The 19,519-nt window shown below is 41.8% G+C and overlaps 1 protein-coding gene across 2 annotated transcripts; it reads right to left on the bottom strand.

Moving 5' to 3' along the window:
* Window positions 1–2,404: 2,404 nt before the first annotated feature.
* LOC118423859 (aquaporin-12-like) lies at window positions 2,405–10,671 on the bottom strand. 2 transcript variants are annotated; one of them, XM_035832151.1, is made up of 5 exons: window positions 10,415–10,671; window positions 8,308–8,706; window positions 7,755–7,896; window positions 7,403–7,504; window positions 2,405–3,162 (listed from the first exon to the last, which is right to left on the bottom strand). In XM_035832151.1, exons 2-5 carry the CDS (start codon window positions 8,635–8,637, stop codon window positions 2,972–2,974), a joined length of 765 nt encoding a protein of 254 aa, XP_035688044.1. In that variant the 5' UTR covers window positions 8,638–8,706; window positions 10,415–10,671; the 3' UTR covers window positions 2,405–2,971. The 2 variants fall into 2 exon arrangements, with proteins under 2 accessions (XP_035688044.1, XP_035688043.1); XM_035832150.1 differs by lacking the exons at window positions 7,403–7,504; window positions 7,755–7,896; window positions 8,308–8,706; window positions 10,415–10,671 and adding an exon at window positions 4,867–6,161.
* Between the last annotated feature and the right edge of the window lie 8,848 nt (window positions 10,672–19,519).

Raw genomic sequence — 19,519 nt, 5'->3', positions numbered from 1 at the left:
TATCTGTTGGATTTATTTTTTGTATTTTTTGTATTTGTACCAGGGCATTTGTACCATTGGGATGGAAATTTGCTGGGTGGCTGGTATACAGAAACATCTACATGCACTAGTGCACCCACAGCCAAAAAATAGGTACCCACAGCTAGACAAGAGTGCATGTGACTCATACACACTCACTATCAGGTTTATCATCTTACATCTATTCTCCGTCAGGCGAAGGTTAGACATGCTTGCACACAGATGGGGTCCTCAGACATCTCATGCAAGTCTTGAGTTTGAATCAGCTACAGGGTTTTACAGCCTGATTAATCTCGCTCATAGCAGCCCGTCCAACATCCGCCGGCCTCCTGCGTGGAGGGGCCAGTTACAGCCCCTTGACAGCAGAGTTTGCTACACCGACTACAGGATTTTACAGCTAGATGCGCTTCATTATAACACCAACTCTAACTTTTGCACGTGGCATGCGCCTGGTCTTTTGAGACTCTGCTAAGAATTTTTCCCCCTCCCCCAGGCTACAGGTTCTCCTACATTGAGACATCAGTGTTCCTGTCCATCCTGTGCCGACAGTTCAAGCTCCATCTGGTGGACGGACAGGTGGTCACGCCTTGGCACGGATGCGTCACGCGCCCACTCGAGGAGATCTGGATCACGGTCACCAAGCGTGACTAGTGCCAACAGTTACGTTACTTCTTATGGGCTTAAGTCGACACTCAAACGATGTCTCTTTTTTTGCAATGCCTCATTCGCAGAGCCAGTAGAATTAAGACTATGTGTGCACAAACATTTCAAACACATTCTAAAAGGTTGTCCATGAATACTGTAAGATTTGTAGAACGGCTGCAGTATTAATTGCAGAAAGAAGGTAACTAGCAAAACCAACAACTGTTACAGCAGAATTGTGCTACATGATGAAGCTTCATGAGTTGTTTCATGGTTGTACTATGGTTGCGAAGCTTGACGTATTCAGTATCAGTAAAAATCTGCATCATTAAGCCAAAAACAACCAAAAGTGAGCAGTAGAAAAGTGTGTCATAAATATCAGCCTCAGTGCAATTGATATTGTTAAGTGCAGTACAATCATTTCTGAATCCGTAGGTACAGTAATCTGTTATGTGCAAGAGGAAATATGTACTAGGGTTTGGTAGTAGGGGAGGGGGCTGATAGCTTGATCATGAACAGGTAGCATTCACTGCTACCCTTGAAACAAGTAAAGCATAGTATTTTAAGCTACCATGTATCTGATTCATCTTCTTACTTTTGTGAACTGCAGGCAGTTTAATCCCTGGCAGTGTCCATCTCCTCTCCAAGGATTCATCAGATATCTCAAAAATCTATGTAAATCAGCCAATCTCACACAGGACGAAGCATGATGCTTTTTCTGTAGCTGGTAGTGCAATATCATACAGCCTTGCCACAGCTTACGCTTTCAACAACCACAAGATCACCCCTACTCCTCTTCATAAGTGTGTTGGGTTATATGTTCAGAAAATATGTCTGTTTTTTGCTGGAAGAGGAATGCAATAGAATGGAGTGCCAAATAGTGTGATAGTGCCCGGGATCTTCAGTGATGTGAAAATGGGCCATTTAAGGCTTCTTGAAATTACAGTCAGATAAGCGACACCTGTGGTCAACCTGAATTGTCCACTTTTGACAGAAACTGCTCTCATCAAGAGTAAGAGCAAATATGCGTGTATGTGGGTGCATTGCTTATGTTCGGTTAAGTAGAAAACTATTATGTCATTGGCATGGAAAGGTCTAAGGTCATGTGTATTGTTTGGTAAATACATGAGGTTGGATACTTAGAGCTGTATCATTACCATATAAATATGAAATGAGTTACTGTTGGAGCTGAATTTGTGCTTAGTTGCAGATATTTATAGAGGGACAAGATGATGTGTGACCATTGAAAGGATAACTTTCAGATTAAAGCTGTGAAGTATTCTGCCTAAAATGATCGTGATTATTCTAGATCTAATGTTTATTGATTTTGTATTGTTTTTTTTTTTGTGTCATAGTCATACTCTATTTTACACCATTTCACTTTAAACTGCTTTTGCGGAAACTGTCCTAATGTTTTTGAGTTACACTAATACAATGGCTTTATCAATGGATAACTCAGCGAAACCATTCTAAAGGGCTAGTTTAGGGGTCTTTTACAAGCCCAAATTCTACTGCGTATTGGTTTGTTTCTGTCAGCTTAAATTCATCTTTCTAGTTGTCCTTTCTTCTGCAGAAGTAATTGAAACCACCCACATAAAAATCCCTGGTTTGTGCTAATGAACTGGGTGGGCAGACAACACTTTCAGCACTAATATCATGGAGTTGTTACCAGGCTAGTGATAGTGGAAGTGTATACATAGTGGACACCAACTTAACTGTAAAAGTCACCACCATACAAGACTCATTGATGTGTCAGATGTTGTTTATTTTGTACCATCATCACCATTATTTCAAACATCGTACTTGTGAGGTATACATCAGATATATACTGTAATCCGCCCATGATCACCATCCCAACACCCAAAATAACAGAGAAGTTTGATTCATTGCCATTTGCACTTGCGGCATGAGCATCTAATTAAAACACTTGCATAGTTCTGTTTTTCCCAAGGTTTGTTGCTACGAAAAATGTTATTTACCAAATAGAATTATTTACGAAATCCATTAAATATCATGCATTAATTACAATGAGATAAAACAGTCACATGCATGCATTTCTGAGTTGAAATATGTATGTTATCAAGTTAAGTCAATCACTAAGACCAGTCTTAGATGTTCCTTGACAGAATTGTAAACCGTGGAAGACATGTACTTTATCTCTGCATGACTTGTGCGACATACCGGTTTGAATTCCTTTTTATGAAAGTGTAAAATTTTGTAATCTCAGTTGTGATGTTTCATAAACCATCTTCTACTCAATCACTGACGGCGTAAGAATTTTCTTTTCCTTTAAGTCTCTCCATCTATCTTCTTATGTGGTCTTGACCTTTTCGGCTTGGAGGACGGGGACGGTTCCGAAGTGTAGGAAGTAGGAGAGGGCGGTGGCGATGAGAGGGCCGATCCAGTACACCACCACGTGATCGATAATGGACTCTCCCTTACATCCGTACGTCATGGACACGGCCAGGGCGGGGTTGAACATCATACCGGTCCAACTGGCACCTGCAAAAACGGCAAAAAATAAATTATGATTCTATATTCATATTGAAGAGAATTATGCAAATATTTCATTCAGGATGTGTTGTGAGGACAACAAAAACAAGAAATGAAATATCTCAAGTTATACCCTCGTGAAAGTTTTTCTTAAAATTTCTTAATGCCATTAGCCTGAGTACCATCCTCCATAGTGACCGCTGGCTCACTACTTTCGCTTCCGTGGTTAGCAAGCACTTCGGAGGGTGGTACTCAGGCTTTAATGCCATAGGACTCATTTCTTAGATGAGCTCGGAAGTTCTCTGGAAATAGCCCAAGTCTTGTATGTGTCAGCTGATGCACAACAAGCTTGGAGTTCCGTATTGAGGTCATTGACCCAACCGGACAGGCCAGCTGTGTTTAGACTATACCATAATACTCTCAGAAGGGGAAGTCGGCCCGTAATGGATGCAGTCACCGAAAATATTGCTAGGGGGTCTTTAAATACAAATACGTCAAAAGGATCTTGAGGTATGGATGCGTGCACACAGAAACAACCGAACACGGGTACCCTGTCGGAGGTCAACGAGAAAGGGTTCACAGTGCATAATTGATAGTTGTCATGGAAACATACAGTTTCTCCGTAATCATGAAACAGCAGGTGTCTCGCTAGTCTCCCTGTCATCAGGGAGTGTAGTGGCGCTGAGTACCATTTCTGACGACTTTAGGTTAGAGGTTATTGAGTGTCATGTAACAAGGATGGAAGACATTTCTCGCTGTTGCTCCAAGGTACTAGTACTCTGACGTCAAGGAAGTGTGAGCTGACGTTGTGTGTAATCTTGTAGGCGCTAAGCACGCACATTTTACAAGCAAAGCACGCGGCAACGGAGCTAGAATGTACGTGGCAATGACATGCCGGGGGAGGGGTACCTCAATGCCCATGATCTTAATTGTTAGCACTGATGAAGAGTACTCTGCGCCACCCAAGCGCTGTCAGGTAGGCTACTGGGTATCAGAAGGGTCTAACTTAACCAATGTTGGACAAAACGCTCTCGTTTTGTCATGATATAGCTTTGAACATGTTACTATAAAGGTAAACACCATACCTCCGGCATTGCCGGTGTCAATGCTACACGTTTTGAAAAACAAATAACAAACAGATATTGCGTGTTTATCAATGTTTACGATCACATGTTGTGTTGACCAAGTAACAGCTACATATGAAATATTACCAAAGATTTATGCCCAGTATGTTGTTTTTTAACGTTAGATTGTACGAGCATTGCACAAGATTGTACGTGGAATTTCTTTAAGTTTAAGGAATAATGTTACAGCTATGGCATTTAAAAACGAATGAGATTTTTCTATACAGCTAACGACCTGTTTTCACTGTTTCACTGTTTGGCCTCGCGCTCTTCGCAGCTGTTTCTACTTTAAGCCTCAAATTTGTTGCCCTTGAGCTTAACTTGCGTCAAAGGACACGTGAAGAATTTCGCACAATTACTGGTCGCACTGTAGACAGCCACTCCCCCTTCTGGTCGAGGTTAAATCTGCACCGTCAATGATTCACATGATACTATTGATAGTGTCAGCTTTCGTTAATAATTAAAAAACAACAGCCTTACATTTCCACGGATAAGAAGTTACATCGGCAATGTATCGGAAATGATATAGGGGTACTATTCGGTACCCCTAGCCCTACACTGGTCAAAGTTCACTACTTAAAACAAATACCTGCTAGCACGACACAGGTAGACAGCGCCGCCCCCAGATATATGTCATAGTTCACCCCGAAATCTCGCAACTTCCAACTGCCCCATCTGGTCAGGAATGTGGCCAGGCCCTCTGCGAACATTCCTGCGGCCATTCCAGTGTTTAACACCGAGACACAGACGTCTTGTTGCGCCTTGAGGGCGTGAGCCGGACTCAGCTCTATGGTCCATAACAAATACGCCGCCTTGGGAGCCAGCGTGGCACCCACAAGTTGTAACACCAGCTTTCCAAGGCACACCAACTTGTTTTTACCGGACAGAAAGTCCTCGAAGACTCCACAAGGGTTCGTCTTGGCTCCGTCGAAGGAGAAGGCGTAAGAAACGATGAGGAATGGTAGGATAGTTGCGGCCGCGTACATGCCATAGTTTGTGGCGATGAAGTCGTTTTCGGCGACGCAGAACGACACCTGGAACGCTGAGATCGCTTCGTTGATAAACCCGTAAACTGTCGGCGACACTGCAGACTTCAGTAGCAGTCTTGCCACTTTACAGGCCACAAACGTCGTCACCAGAATAGCCAATGACAAGGCCAGAGACATCTTAGCCCACTTTGTACAGCGCCGTCAAATCCGTGACTAGTTGTCTGATTGCAAAGCTGTCTGTTTTTCAATTGACCCGCCGGAGGGGGACTCAGCTCGCAGATAAAACTCCGTAATGTCGATCAGCTGATTCCGGGTCAGCTACATTGTTTGCCGTTCGGGAACGCCCCAAAAGTTAAGAGTCGCCTTCTACGCGTTACTAAAAGGCTTATATCGTATTCAAGCTAATATCGGAAAGCTTTGACATCTTTGACTGCATTTTTGTAACGCGTAACATGATTATAAACGATTCCCTTCTTTCTGAAGTAGTCACAAGAATCTGCGCGGACGCCATTCTTAGATATGGTGCATCCCATCTTATCAGTTAAGTAAGCCATATTAGGTCATATTAAGCTAGTCCATGCCACAATAGATAGGCATCTCTCCATCCCTGATGACGCATAGATCTGCAACGGTCCCTGACTCTGGCCCTGTCTCAACAAACTACAGTATACAAAAACCACATGTTTTAGGTCAGACTACAGTCAGTGCCTCACACGTGAATACAAATTTGTAGCACCGTGTGAACGTACTGGGGAAGCCTTTTTCTGTTTGTAAACGATCCCCTTGCCAGGCACTTCTGTTGTTGTGTTTACCTGGCTGTTGTCCACGAGTGGTCGTGCCGGTTCGTTGGGTACGTAAGATCCGGGACATACCAACACATGTGGGGCATCACGTGATGTCAACATGGAGTCCACGTGCCGCAGGTAAAGATAATATATGCGGTCATCCTCAATATTGAAATAGTAAAAGCATAACACTTTTTCAAGTAGATAGTGAGATACAATACGGCTTCCATACGGCTCAATCGAACCGAACCTGCTCTTCTTTACAAGTATGTTGGGTTCGCTTACGCTCGAGTTAGATAGAAGATCATAGAACTTAGAAGAAAACTGACAAATATTGAAACAAACAAACGAGCTTCAGCCAATTAACCAACCGACTAAACTACCGAACGATTAACCGTCGACCAGCAAAAGCAAATAAACAAACAGTGAAACACAGACAAAGACAGCCCAAAAGCAAAGCCCCTTCAGGACCCAACGGCTGCTTGTCGTTAATAGCATATTTCCACGATTCAACGGAATTCGAACTAAAAGAATGGTTTGATTGTTGTATGTTGTAAGTTTCATTTATAATACAGGGTAACGCACTGGTCTATAGCGGGTACAGCATAGAAATCATAATGCCCCTCTCCCTCTTGACGGGTTTATTTCATAGCCGATATATCTGAACCGTCCTCAGGGCACACCAGATATAAATGTAATGAATCTTCCCCAGGCCCAAATCCCCCAAGATTAAGAGATTTTTATGCTTTCTTTCTGAAGAAAGGAAATACAACAGACCATGCTGTTAGCACGGCAGTTTGCATTAGCTACTAACTAAGCAACAAGAAACAGACGATAAATCATCTTGGAAAAAACTACAAAAAGTACGTTTTTTTATGCGTCAAGTACAGCACAGGGCGGCATTAGAAACGACTTGACAGGAGTTTTCTTGTGTCTTTTCTATTATCACCCTCTTGAGGAATTGATCTCAGCTGCAGCTGCGCAAATAATCGTGAATAGCATGCAGACAAGGAGAGTATCTGCGTTATTGCTTGCTATGCCAGAGTAAAACGCTAGATGGCGCTTCAACTGTAGCTTGCAGGTTGCAAGTGATATTTGATCTTATTTGATCTAGCATGGGTGTAACAGGTGGTTTCAGTGGGGGTGGCGTGGCACTTAGGACTTGAAGGGAGGGTTAGACAAATGACTTCTCTGTGTTTGATATTTGATGTTTGATAGCAGGCTGATATTTGCAGTTAAAGTCTGACCTAGATAAGTCTCCAAGCATCTTCCGGTGTCAAAAACAGTGCCCACTGTTTGTTTTTTCTATTTTCTTGGAGATTAAACTTGAACATGAACTAGAAAGTCTCACCAGTGACGATGATGGCCACGCAGAGGGCGGAGTTGACGTAATCAGACAGGTCAGATTCCTTCAGCTTCCAGGCTGCGAACTGCGCGGTGAAAGTGGCCAAACCTGTAGGATGAAGGACACAATGAACACATTTAGAAGTATGAGTAAACCAAATTTGAATGGTAAAGAATGCGCTCTGAAGTTGGGATTATAAAAGTGTCACCTTTCCAGTATACCGTTTCATCGATCATATTTATGATTGGGTGAAAGGTAATAGTCTGGCACCCAGGCTAGGCTACGACCCATGCGCAACCACAGCTTGTACATGTGTTATACAGGACACACACACAGACGGACAGACAGACAGACGAACCTTCGGCCGCCATGCCCTCCAGGTCCGAACAGTTGATGCAGGTTTCGCACAGCTCCTCCCGTGCCTTGTCAGCATGGCCAGCTGAGTACTCCATCGTCCAGACGAAGTACGCCCAGCGAGCGGCGAGGATAGCGCCCAGGATCTATGAACATAACAGTTGATGGGCAAAGGTTCAATCAACATACTTGATAGTAAATACTGTACATAACTTTTGTCTTCACTGTCTCGACCAGCCTGGAAGAACATCTTAGCAGTGAGATAAACTGGCTAGAGATCACTTTCTTGTCTGGTAACAGTGCTTATACTACCTTTTCTTAAACGGGACGGTGGGCGATATAGACTTCCACTTTGTGGAGTTACACTTGTATTAAGTCTCGTGTCCAAAGCAATGGGTCAAATACTCTTAGCAAATACGACTGAGCCATTCAGCCGAAGTTCCGATGAGCACAATGTTTTAAGTTGGCGAACCGTTCTAATTCATTCTCCACAGTAACGTCAGTATAAAAATGTATCTAACGACGGTGAAATATCACGAATGTAATTCAGCTCTTACCTGCACAGCCACTTTGATGAGAGCGGATGTCCAGGTTGTCAGATTCCCCATGTAGTCCTCCAGAACACAACACGGGCACCCCGTGGCGTCTTCAAACACCTTACAGAAGCCCAGACACATCAGGAAACAAACCACGGCAAACATCCACCAGCCGTGGTCGGCAGTCACGAAGTCCGTCTCTATGAAACATGCGCAGAACTGCCAGGTAGTGATGAGTTCAGCCCAGTACTCGTAGATACTGGACGGTAGGATGGCCTTACCGACGACACGCAGGACTTGTGCGATGGCAAAGGTGACGACCATGAATCCGATGGACACAAGGACCGCCATGTTTTGGCCGCAGCGTTAACGTTTGTGTAAAAATGAGCCCTTGAGGTTGTTACTTCACTAGATCTGTATCTGTGAAAAAAGGGGGAAGACAAAACATTAGATGAGTCGTAGAGTAAAATAGTAAAGGCAAGTTCATGACTTTTTGCACTTATTTTTGAAATACGCTCTTCGGTAATCTCCAAGCAGACTAAAACATTTTCCTAGCTGACATTTTGACAAACTGCCTCCTTGGTTAGGTAAACTTAACGGTTTGCCTCCAAACATCTGCTTGGAAATTGCTTCTTCCGTGTCGTCACTAGACGACGATTGCTGAGCGACCGTACAGCGCTAGAAATGGATTTGTGTGGTCCTTGATTTCATCAAAATGTAAAGTATGATTCAAAAGACAACAAAACCTATTAAACAGGAACAATGCGTTCTTTATGTATGAAATTCACAGAGCGATATGTAACATCTTGGTCACAGCGCGTTCGCAACTACAGGTGGTATCTCACTGCACTTAGGACACCGGTGCGGCACGAATTTCAAGGTAAAGAACTTATTTTCTTACGTTTTGTGTATTTCGTTGTATTCTATTTCATACTTTTACGTATTACGCGATATCTAAATTATTAACAAACAAAAAAAACGGCGAAATAACACAACAGTGTGCGAACCCCGCAGTGCCACGCCGGTGCCCCAAGTGCGACCTGTACGGTAAACATGAATAATAGAACAGGGCAATTTGCTGGTATTACATTAGCACCGTTACACATTACTACTATACGCATAATAACAGTGTGTTGTAACGCACATTTCGCTAGCTCTATGGGTCACATAATATTCGTAGCAATGCATGGTGGTACCGTATCTTTTATGCCACTGAATTCAAAGACAGGGGAGTTTATGGTTGAAAGCGTACGTATGGAGTCAAAGTATATAATGCAAAAAGGTGTGTAACACATTGGGGTCAGTCTGTGTGTTTGTTCTTACAAGTCCAGTGCATTTAATATATTTTCGTTAACGTTCAATAATATGGTTTCCCTTTCAGACGATGATTTCGCATAAGTTCATACCGTTGGAAATTTGGTATTGTCGACGAGTGTTCTAGCTGATGACTTGTTGGACGTTTCCCATATGGTACATGGCAGGTCTGGTACATGGGTAAGAGCCACAATACGCTCTTTTGTTTACTTATTCCCTCTTCAAATGACGTAAACAAACAACAAGTCCCCAATGTGTCCACCCCCACACACACTGAGATCGATCAACAGGCCTGAATGTTGTCGCCCCTCCCCTTGGGACTTTGTATATATTTAGAACAGATGACGAATGAAAACAAAAACACTATATTGAATAATGATACCATACGACACAATCATGTATCATTATCGTACCAACTTGTCAGAAATCATCGAAATATGAAGCTTGGTTTACAAGCTTGGTGAATAGTTTTCCATTTCGTTTAGAAGAAAGGGTTTTCGGGGAGATTTGGAGATAGTAGCTGGGATGATAATACAGCTGTTTGTTTGTGAGAAATACGTTGTTTAGATTTAGGGTTGTGATTCTGCAACAGGTCGGTTATGGCTAAAAACTTGAACTGAAGTTTGCATTGAAGGTGTTTTCTTTTGAGATGTCTCCTTTCGACTATATGACCAACATATGTAACGGTATACAGTTGAGTGCTATGATCGTAAGGTACAACGAACAACATTGGATATCTTCTAGTCTACGTATACGTACATGTAGATATTGGCTTTTGTTCAATTGTGGATGACGGTTCAACACTGGCACTTACCTTACGTCAGTGACGTTGTCTTCCTTCGGTCACAGAACGCCGACGTTCTCTTGACGTTAACTACCTCGTTGATCAAACTGTACGGAGGGGAGGGACCCTGGTGCCGGAACAGGCTATTTATAAACACCTCCCGGGTGTAGTATGGGCAGTATGTGCGCTCAGGGTGCCAAATACGGACCACATGTCCCATTATGGGATTACTGTTGACGAGTCGTGCGTTCGTTGGTGTTCCATATCGGACTTTTCAAATTAGCATGTCCCATCTGCCCGGTTTTCCGTAGTCTAAATATTATGATGACAAGGGAGAAACATTGATTATGTAAACACTATGTGTAAAAATTATAATCTTCTTGAGTTGGTACAGTGTATTGTGAAACAGATGGACAGAACAAAAAATAATCTCGATGTGGCTTGAACAGCAATTCTAACTTAAGCATAAAATGGATATTTGTCAAAATGTTGGTGTGAAAACTTTTGGCTCTACCTATAGAATTCCGAAAACTATTTTCAGAAGTATACATTTTAAGATACCAACGAAGCTGACAATAAAAACGTCATATACATATGTTCATATACATATATCAATAACATAAACGTCTCAAGGCTATCTACTTATATTTCATATACCGTTTATAACGGAACAATCCCTTGTATCCGGAATATCAGACCTAGTGCAGTTTCTATGTCTTTCGCCAGGGGGATACTTACAGTGCAATTTACCTGTGCACTCTTGCATGCATTCTAGAAATTGGTTCCTTGGTTGCATTTCGGATCACTTACTACAAATGGTAGGAACATTCCTTTGGAGAATTACATTGGCACAAAAGCTGTGACATCGCAGCTATGCCTAAAGAAAGGTCTTGGCATTTCCTATATGTGAATATAGTACAAAATTGTATGGTACAATTAGTGAAATATATATACATCTTTTGCTTGTAATATTTTCAAAATCACATTTTCTTCATATTCCAAGCCATGGGCCTTACCGTCGCTTCTCCTTTGGCGTTGCAGCTAAGACAATCAACCGCGGTGGCTTCCTTCTGTCATTTCTACCAGCTCAGCATCAAACTGCATCCTACAGTGCCGCTACCGTGCATATACCTTAAAATCGTATTTTTGTCGGAAACGATACAATACCACCTATCTTTAAATTGAAAAGAAATCCGCACCGCAAAATAAAGCACACAGTTTAAAACGATATTAAGATATCATTTATGATTAACTTGAGCAAAAGTGATGCCTTTTTCGGGTATTGGAGGTGAAACTTGTGGTGAAAATATGGTTGTTTACGGTATAAGGTACTCCCCTAAAATGGGGCCCATCACCGGCGCATTGGGGTGTGCCACGGGTAGAGGATTTCCTACCGGTACGAAAATATCGATTATTGCTTTGCCGCTCAAGTTCTGCCAATCGGCGGCTGTATTTACTCCAACCATTTAGCTAGGAGGCTACACATGGGGTTTACCAAATAACCGGTTCTAAAGTAAGTGTAAGCATTTTGATTTTGATTATTTATTCGCATATACTACATAAATTAAAAACAAAGTAATGTACAAAAAAGAAATGCATGCGGGGAAGTGCAGAAGCCGAAGGGTCTTTCCGAGGGCCTAATCCATAAATCAGATCGCTTAAAATGTTTAGATTATACATAATAAAATTGAACAAAATAACACAAGTTGAAATTATAACATGAATCATCCTAATAAGAGAGAAAATATTTCATAAATGACCAATAATAAATACAAAACATAATTTAAAAATCATATAGAAATAAGTTGGAATTTAACAAAAAAAAGGATCTGTATGATTTTTTTTTTCATTATTTGCTACCACGCATTGTTTAAAGCTATCTAATGAGATTACTGATATTGTACTTGGTGTCTACGACTTCCCATGCATTTTGTTACTATCGATCGTTACTATACTTGTGGTGAGATACACAAGGATCAACGCCCACCAATATAGAAAATACATGGATGTTGACAAAACTTTGCTGTCTAATAGTGCGCTGTGCTGAAGTGCCATTTGCGTCATCATAGGTGCCATATCCGGCCGTCAAACAGGTGTATGTCTGGTTTAAATATGGCCGACACTGATAGTGAAATTTGTTGCAGGCGTGGATTCGAAAAACAAATCAAGACAAATGTGTTTGCAAAGACAGGAGCATTTACTACTTTCAGAGGATTCAACCTCCCGGTTTATCTGCAATACGTACAAAAACAGTAGGTGCGTGAAAGCGTTTCTTAAGGTGGATTTAGACACCCTCCCTTGCCATAATGGAAGTCATATGAGGACATGTTATAATGATAATACACGTTCTTTAGTTCTAGAGGATACCTATGATATTAAATGCAAAATAATTAGCCAGAGCACACCTGCAAACACGGATATGAAAAAAAAGTAACGAACACTATAAGTTTATGGCAAACATAGTCTCGTGGGGTCTCGGTCAGTAATATGTAGAACTTAGAAGAGTAGTTGAGGAATCGAAGGAAAACTAGATGTGTGACAACTAGTCTTCATGTATATGTCACTGAGTTACAGACTTTGCCTTTATTATTTCAATCAGTACAACAGTTAACAGTAAAGAACTTGGTTCAACCTATACACGTATAAAATTTCATTAGAATCGTAGAAGTATGATTATCTTTGGGATGATACAAATGATACTGCTTAAGAATTCTCGTTCTCGTTGTGCCGTATGTTTTCCTCTGAAATATCATCTGGATACATCAAAACCAATGTTTTACAGCCGAAGATGGTATTTGTTGTAAATGAATTGGCCTACGGAAGTAGACATATAAACAGGACATGATAATAAATGATTGTTATATATACATATGATATAAGATAACGTACATAGTATCTACAAAGCCATAGATTGTAGCATTCTTTCGTGGGCGTCTATTACAGAATACGTGCAGAAATGCAGAGAAAAACTCTTACACAAGCGGAGAAATGTCAATGACTTTAGGAAGGACACAGGTGGTAATTTCTGACGTTATTGACAGATGAATCGCGCCGCCTACGGTCTGTTCTAGTCGTTTTGTAAGGAGTTCAAAGCAGATCCAAAAACCTCTCTCATCCTTAATGACAATCTAATCGTACATAAGTAGTATACCACGCCGCCGAGTCATTAGGCTGTGATCCTACAAACATTACCAAATTTGGTCAGGACAGTCGTGAGAACTGGCAGCACCTGTGCGTCTTTTGTACGGATGAATCCTGGGAACTGTACGCCCGACACGGAGGATAAGATAAACTTATTTGTCACATCCTCTAACAGAATCATGTTGAACGCCTTCATCATGAAAGCAATACTCAGGAATACAGAGTGACAAACACCCAGCGTCTCAGTAAGGTAGCGTCAATTGCGCTTTCTTTGACACTCCCTCAGAACGCCTGTAGAGGAGCCACTCCGGACATACTCTCTTTGTCCCAAAAAGTCCTTGCTTTGTCCCAACCCACGGTAAACGACGCCCAGATCGTCAGAAGACGAACGTATCTGACCTACATACAGAACCTTCTGGGGGATGCGGATGGCGGCCTGAGCCCTACCGCTATTTCTGCACTGACTGCGGACAGACAGAAGTGGACAAGATCGACTATAAATACTCCGATGATGATGATGATGATGACTGCCAATAGGCGAAAGTTCTCCAAAATTCTAGACACTTCACAGTCTACAAAATGGCGCAAATAGCAATTTATACATTCTATAACATCTTACCTATGTTGAGCCAAATATCATAAGTGAACATCCTCTATTAAAGATCCCGCTGTCCACCCAGATTCCAGACACGAAGCTTCATCCCCTTTCAAAATATCAACCCTCAAAACTTCCTACAAAAGCCTAAAAATTGTAATCGCTCTCTTCTTGATCTACTGGTAATCCTACAGATATCTTTAAGTCTTTAGTGGCTTTAAACTATGGAATCCAACGAAAGCCTTGGTATTTGCAAAAATAGTATTTTGTAGGTTACTCAAAAGCCATGGATTCCCCAGCTCAAAATGTGGCGTTTTGAGATCGAAATCTTTCTCCACATCGTCGTAGAAGCACAATGGTGGGCAACATATCCCTACGTGGTCGTGTCGCAACGATGTTTACCGGAAAATGGCTTAGGATAAGAGATTTAGGGAGGAAAGACAAAGATATGAGCCACACGATAGATTACTGCCCACAGCACTGTACTGTGCCTACTTGTTAGATTCTCAGGCAACGGCATTTTCTTCAAAGAGATATTCGAATTCGTTCTTGCAAGTGGATAAATATCTGCAAAACGTCTTAGAATATGTTATCTTCGTTTTCTCCTATCCTATTCTTCTGGCATTTTCATGACAAACAGTGGTATTTTCAGCTGTACATGATACAAAAGAAGAAAAATGTATTTTGGAGTTCCATGCATCTACACTATGCGGCTAGATCTGGGTTGCTCATTGCGTGCCGGAAGGAACCCAGCACATTGGAGCCCTTCAAGGATTTCGTATTCACGTGTAGTAAACATTGAAAACATTCATCCTATACCTCCTTTCTAAGGTCTGTGCGTTCATAAAGACATGTTCTATGTTTCCCTACGGGCTAGGGTCAAGGATATCATGGTGTATTGTCGTCATCAGTCCTATCTACCAGAACACAGCCCCACACCACATATGGATTATAGTCTAATGGCCATACGATAAAGGTGCCTGGTATCAGAATTAAATGGTATCTGCTGATACTGATTATCTTATGTTACATGATAGATATTGGGTCTACTGACTCCAGATTGATTTATCATTTTAGAATACAAAACAGATTATAAATCACTGCTTAGTTACTTCGAGCTTCTTTCGTTTGCGTCATGAATCCCTGACACAATGATATCATCTTGACGCCTCTATCTCTGACAGAGCACGAGGGAGTAATATGTGTAAAACACAAGTCACAAGTGCTGTGTGGTGTTTGAAACAATGTGTGTGATGAATTGTGTCGACAAAATTATTATAAGATGTGAAATAAGCATACGTTTAAGCGTTTTTGTACCGCTCCCTCTCTCTCCCTCTCTCTAATTTTGTCACAGTGAGTTATGAAGTGGCCAATATCTTTTGTGATGCACATCATTGAATCTTTCAATACGGTAACTATTTGGTCTGTATTGGAACTGTTCAAAGTACAACTTCTCTCTAGTAGCTTCTGCCACGAAGTGCAATAAAGTATCTTCTTTAAAACATTTTACGTAATACACAGACACTGTCACAAATTCACCTGAAGAAAGACGGACAGCCCATTAGTCACAAATTATCTTACACATAAAAGAATACAGAAATGATGTATGTCCTGTTTATGTGTGTAGAGAAGAATCCTACAATCTCCATTATCCATAATACATCAACACTTTTGTACGTATGCTTTCCGTCTTCTTCATCCACGGCTTGCGCTGTCTTCACTTCCCAGTCCGTACAAGTTCTGTACATCAAACATCATCAACACCATCCAGTGGTTCGTTACCTCCGTAAAAAGGGAGGTATTGTTATCAGATAGTGTGTTTATTTGTTTTTTTGTTTATCCTGATGACCGTCATCACTGATGTGTGTTTGCAGTTTGAGTAAAGTGAGGAAAGTCGTGTTAAGTGCCTTTCCCAAGGGAACAAGATCGGTGACATGGTGGGTTTCGAACTCGGGACTTCTTTGGCCTGAGCCACGCGATCACTAGCCTGGGTACCATCCGTATACTCGCGAGTGTAATGAGTCCCGGTAGAATACGGTTGGTACCCAGACTACGAGATCACAAGACGAGCGCAAGATTTATCTGGCGGACAAAGTCTCGAGAGGTTTCGCCACCTCTGATTGCCACTGCCGTCCACCAGACACCCACATGTCCCGCCACCACAGCGGTACGTACCCGACATGTACAGTATATCATGGCTCAGAAAGGACACTACTCCAGATGGAACTGTCTCAAACGGTAGACTTCGCACGCACGTCAGCGACATCAGTCACCAAGCTCCATCGCCAACGGCCACTTTTCCTAATCCCCCAGTGCAAATTTATGGTCATTCACGTACTTTCTGTATCCAAAGCTTGACAATATGTTGTTGTGAACATTGATCTCGGCCATAAAGAATCATCCGTTATGGACAATGTGACAGCGCTATTACACTTATTTCAATCTAAATGAATTGAAAGCTTCGATGAATCCTATTTATTGTATGCAACCTAAAGCATGGTTTTCATTGTCCTTCTAATGTAATAAGGACAATGGTAAATTCAAAGATCACATTCAAAGTTCCACGACCCCATACCATCGCCAAATGGTTTTATCCTTAATAACTAACTGATGTATAATGCGTTTTTCATCAGTTATGCAAATAAGGTCCTCATTTACATAAATCTTAATAGCTAATCACCTCCTTCGCACAAAACACAGAGGTTCACAGTTTTATATCTACCACTCAGAAACCACGACCAAACCATGTCCAAAGCACGAAATATTAAAACCGGCATTTCCACTACAGTACATTAACAAGTACCTCATTGTTTTCAGGTCTCACCAAGACCTACTCGCATATCAAATATCAATACAATCCATCCATGCATTCCTGAGTTATGCTGGTCTTCTACAATACCGAAAACATAACCTTCTTGGCGAAGGTGCTCTTGTAAAAGTTTCATAAATCTGTTTTTTGTGTGTATTCTTTAGAAGAACATTCAGCTGCAGTTGGTCTTGATTTGTCGTTGGTAAACTGCAGAGGGTTTGTCTATCTTCTGTCATCGTATTTCAAACGTGATCTATTCATCATACCGAAGAGCCAATGAGACACTCCGTCGCAAAAAAACCTGTAGATCAAAAAACGGTTGAAGATCTGGCAAATTACTTCCCATTGGCGTTGGCGCTTAAAGGCTTCAGTTCATGGTGTTCGTTGTGCGTCAGCAGCGTGCCACAGGCAGCAAAACTGTCGGGAACAGGCATGATGAAAAGATCATAAACTTTTGAAAGTGTGCGTCATGTCATTTCGAATGTAAGAAACAGGTGTCTCGATAAAAGACGCCCTGGAGGCGTTATCCAGGTGGGATGACGTCATGTGAGCGCAGCCGGTGTAGTGGGTTGTCCTTTTTGTCTTGCGGTCTTGAAGGCGCGTGCGTGTACAACTCAAAGGTGTTGCTGGGCGATACTGGCTCGTGGTATAGTATAAGAGATAGCCGACGCGAGTGAGCAGGCAGTAACAACTTCGATCAGCAAGGCAGAAGATCCTCCAGGATTTCCTCATCAGCTCTCCGCCATGTCCATCCCTCGGGTGATGCTTCTTGCTGTGGTCTGCCTGTATTGTGAGTACGACAATATCTCTCCTATCTCTAATCAACTATTCTTAGTGGTAATACTTTATTGCGAGTATGACACTATCTCTGCAATCTTTAAGCGCAACTCTTGTCTGTGGTAACACTGTATTGTGCGTACGGCACTATCTCTGCAATCTTTAGCACAACTCTTTTCAGCGGTAACACTATATTGTGAGTACGGCACTATCTCTGCAATCTTAGCACAACTCTTGTCAGTGGTAACACTATTTTGTGAGGACGTCACTATCTCCGCAATCTTAGCACAACTCTTGTCAGTGGTAACACTGTATTGTGAGTACGTACGGTAATATCTCTGCAATCTTTAAGCACAAATCTTCTCAGTGGTAACACTGTATTGTGAGTACGGCACTATCTCTGCAATCTTTAGCACAACTCTTCTTAGTGGTAACACTGTATTGTGAGTACGTCCGGCACTATCTCTGCAATCTTTAAGCACAACTCGTCTCAATGGTAACCACATTTTCAACGTCTGTCATTCTTGGAAATGTCACCCTGTTGGCAATTGAATAACAAAAATGAAAAGATGTTTCATTGACGTATGAAGCACCTGTGACAGTCTACGGCGTCTTTGAGCTCTCATAATCCCTAACAAAGTACACAAAGCCATACGAATGGAGCATTGAAGTCCTGTAATATAATCCTCGCTTACAGAGCCCTGTGCATGCGGCAAACTCGTCACATTTTACAGAACGTTAATAGTGTATCGTTCTTGTCTAACAGTAGTGACAGTGAGGTTATTGGATGTATTTCTTACATACATGTCATTACTGTCAGTTACTCGAGTTTGCCTTGAGAAGAAATGCTGCTACATTGCACATTAGTTCAGTGCCCAGATGTGGTCCATGTCGCTTGCAATGAACAAACTCGTCAAAAAAAAATTTAGCATGGAGTCAGGACTGTCGATAGATCCCAACACTCTGCAAGAATGACCGAAACGTTTGTGCTAAAATAGCGTATGCTTCTGATCTATACTGTTATGTTAAGATGAACGTCGGTAAAGTGAGTATGAAGTAGATTAGAATCGGATTGGGGGCTCTAATCCCACTCATCGTTAGTACAAAGCGTAATCCTCCCAATACTTCCATATTGACATGTAAACCGTAAAATCAAAATTAGTCCTTCGTATACCGTACGGAGACGTATCCGTTCCGTTTTACTCACATGTATATAAATCGTGGAACTCATGTTAACTAATGGAATCGTGGAACTAATGTTTCTGTTGGCGATCTTCGGCAGAATTCATAGTGCTATAATGAGCCAATTCGTTGTCCATTAGACAAGCATGAGGAGTGAATGGAGGAAAGTTTCAATACGTTGTCAGATTGGATTGCAAGCCTACGCATTTGCAGAAACAAGCACAGTATCTGATTTTTTCAGCAGGCTATAAAAACATAACCTCGCCCTGCTTAAGCCCCCTTTAACGTCACAAATCAAGCATTTAGCTTTGCTGACTTTTCGGCGAGCTCCAAATGGGCATTTTCAGCCGTAGTATGACCGGCGTTTTGGCGATAACGCGTTCGGACGATCTTTAGAAGCCCGGGCGGCGTTCGAGGGGCACTTCCAGCGCTTAAAATCAGAGTGGCCTCGGAGACGATTTTGAACTGTTTATGTGATTTATTTTGGTCTGGTGACTCTGGTCTACCGCAAAATTCCTGTTAAAAGATAGGAAAAAACACAAACCACACAAAAAAAGTTTTGTGTGTTTTGTCTTTCAGTCATACGTTTGTAAACTGTATGATAATTCTTTTATGAAGTGAAGGACGCCTC

The sequence above is a fragment of the Branchiostoma floridae genome, chromosome 10, assembly GCF_000003815.2.
Source record: "Branchiostoma floridae strain S238N-H82 chromosome 10, Bfl_VNyyK, whole genome shotgun sequence".
NCBI lineage: Eukaryota > Metazoa > Chordata > Leptocardii > Amphioxiformes > Branchiostomatidae > Branchiostoma > Branchiostoma floridae.
This window is presented reverse-complemented; position numbering and strand designations above follow the sequence as displayed.

What these genes read in the sequence shown, in the direction of transcription:
- LOC118423859 (XM_035832150.1), bottom strand. Translation starts at nt 5,443, where the DNA reads ATGTCTCTGGCCTTGTCATTGGCTATTCTGGTGACGACGTTTGTGGCC. An exon ending in TACCTGTGTCGTGCTAGCAG is followed by an intron (nt 3,163 to 4,866) that starts GTATTTGTTTTA and finishes CCGTTTTTGCAG; the next exon opens with GTGCCAGTTGGACCGGTATG.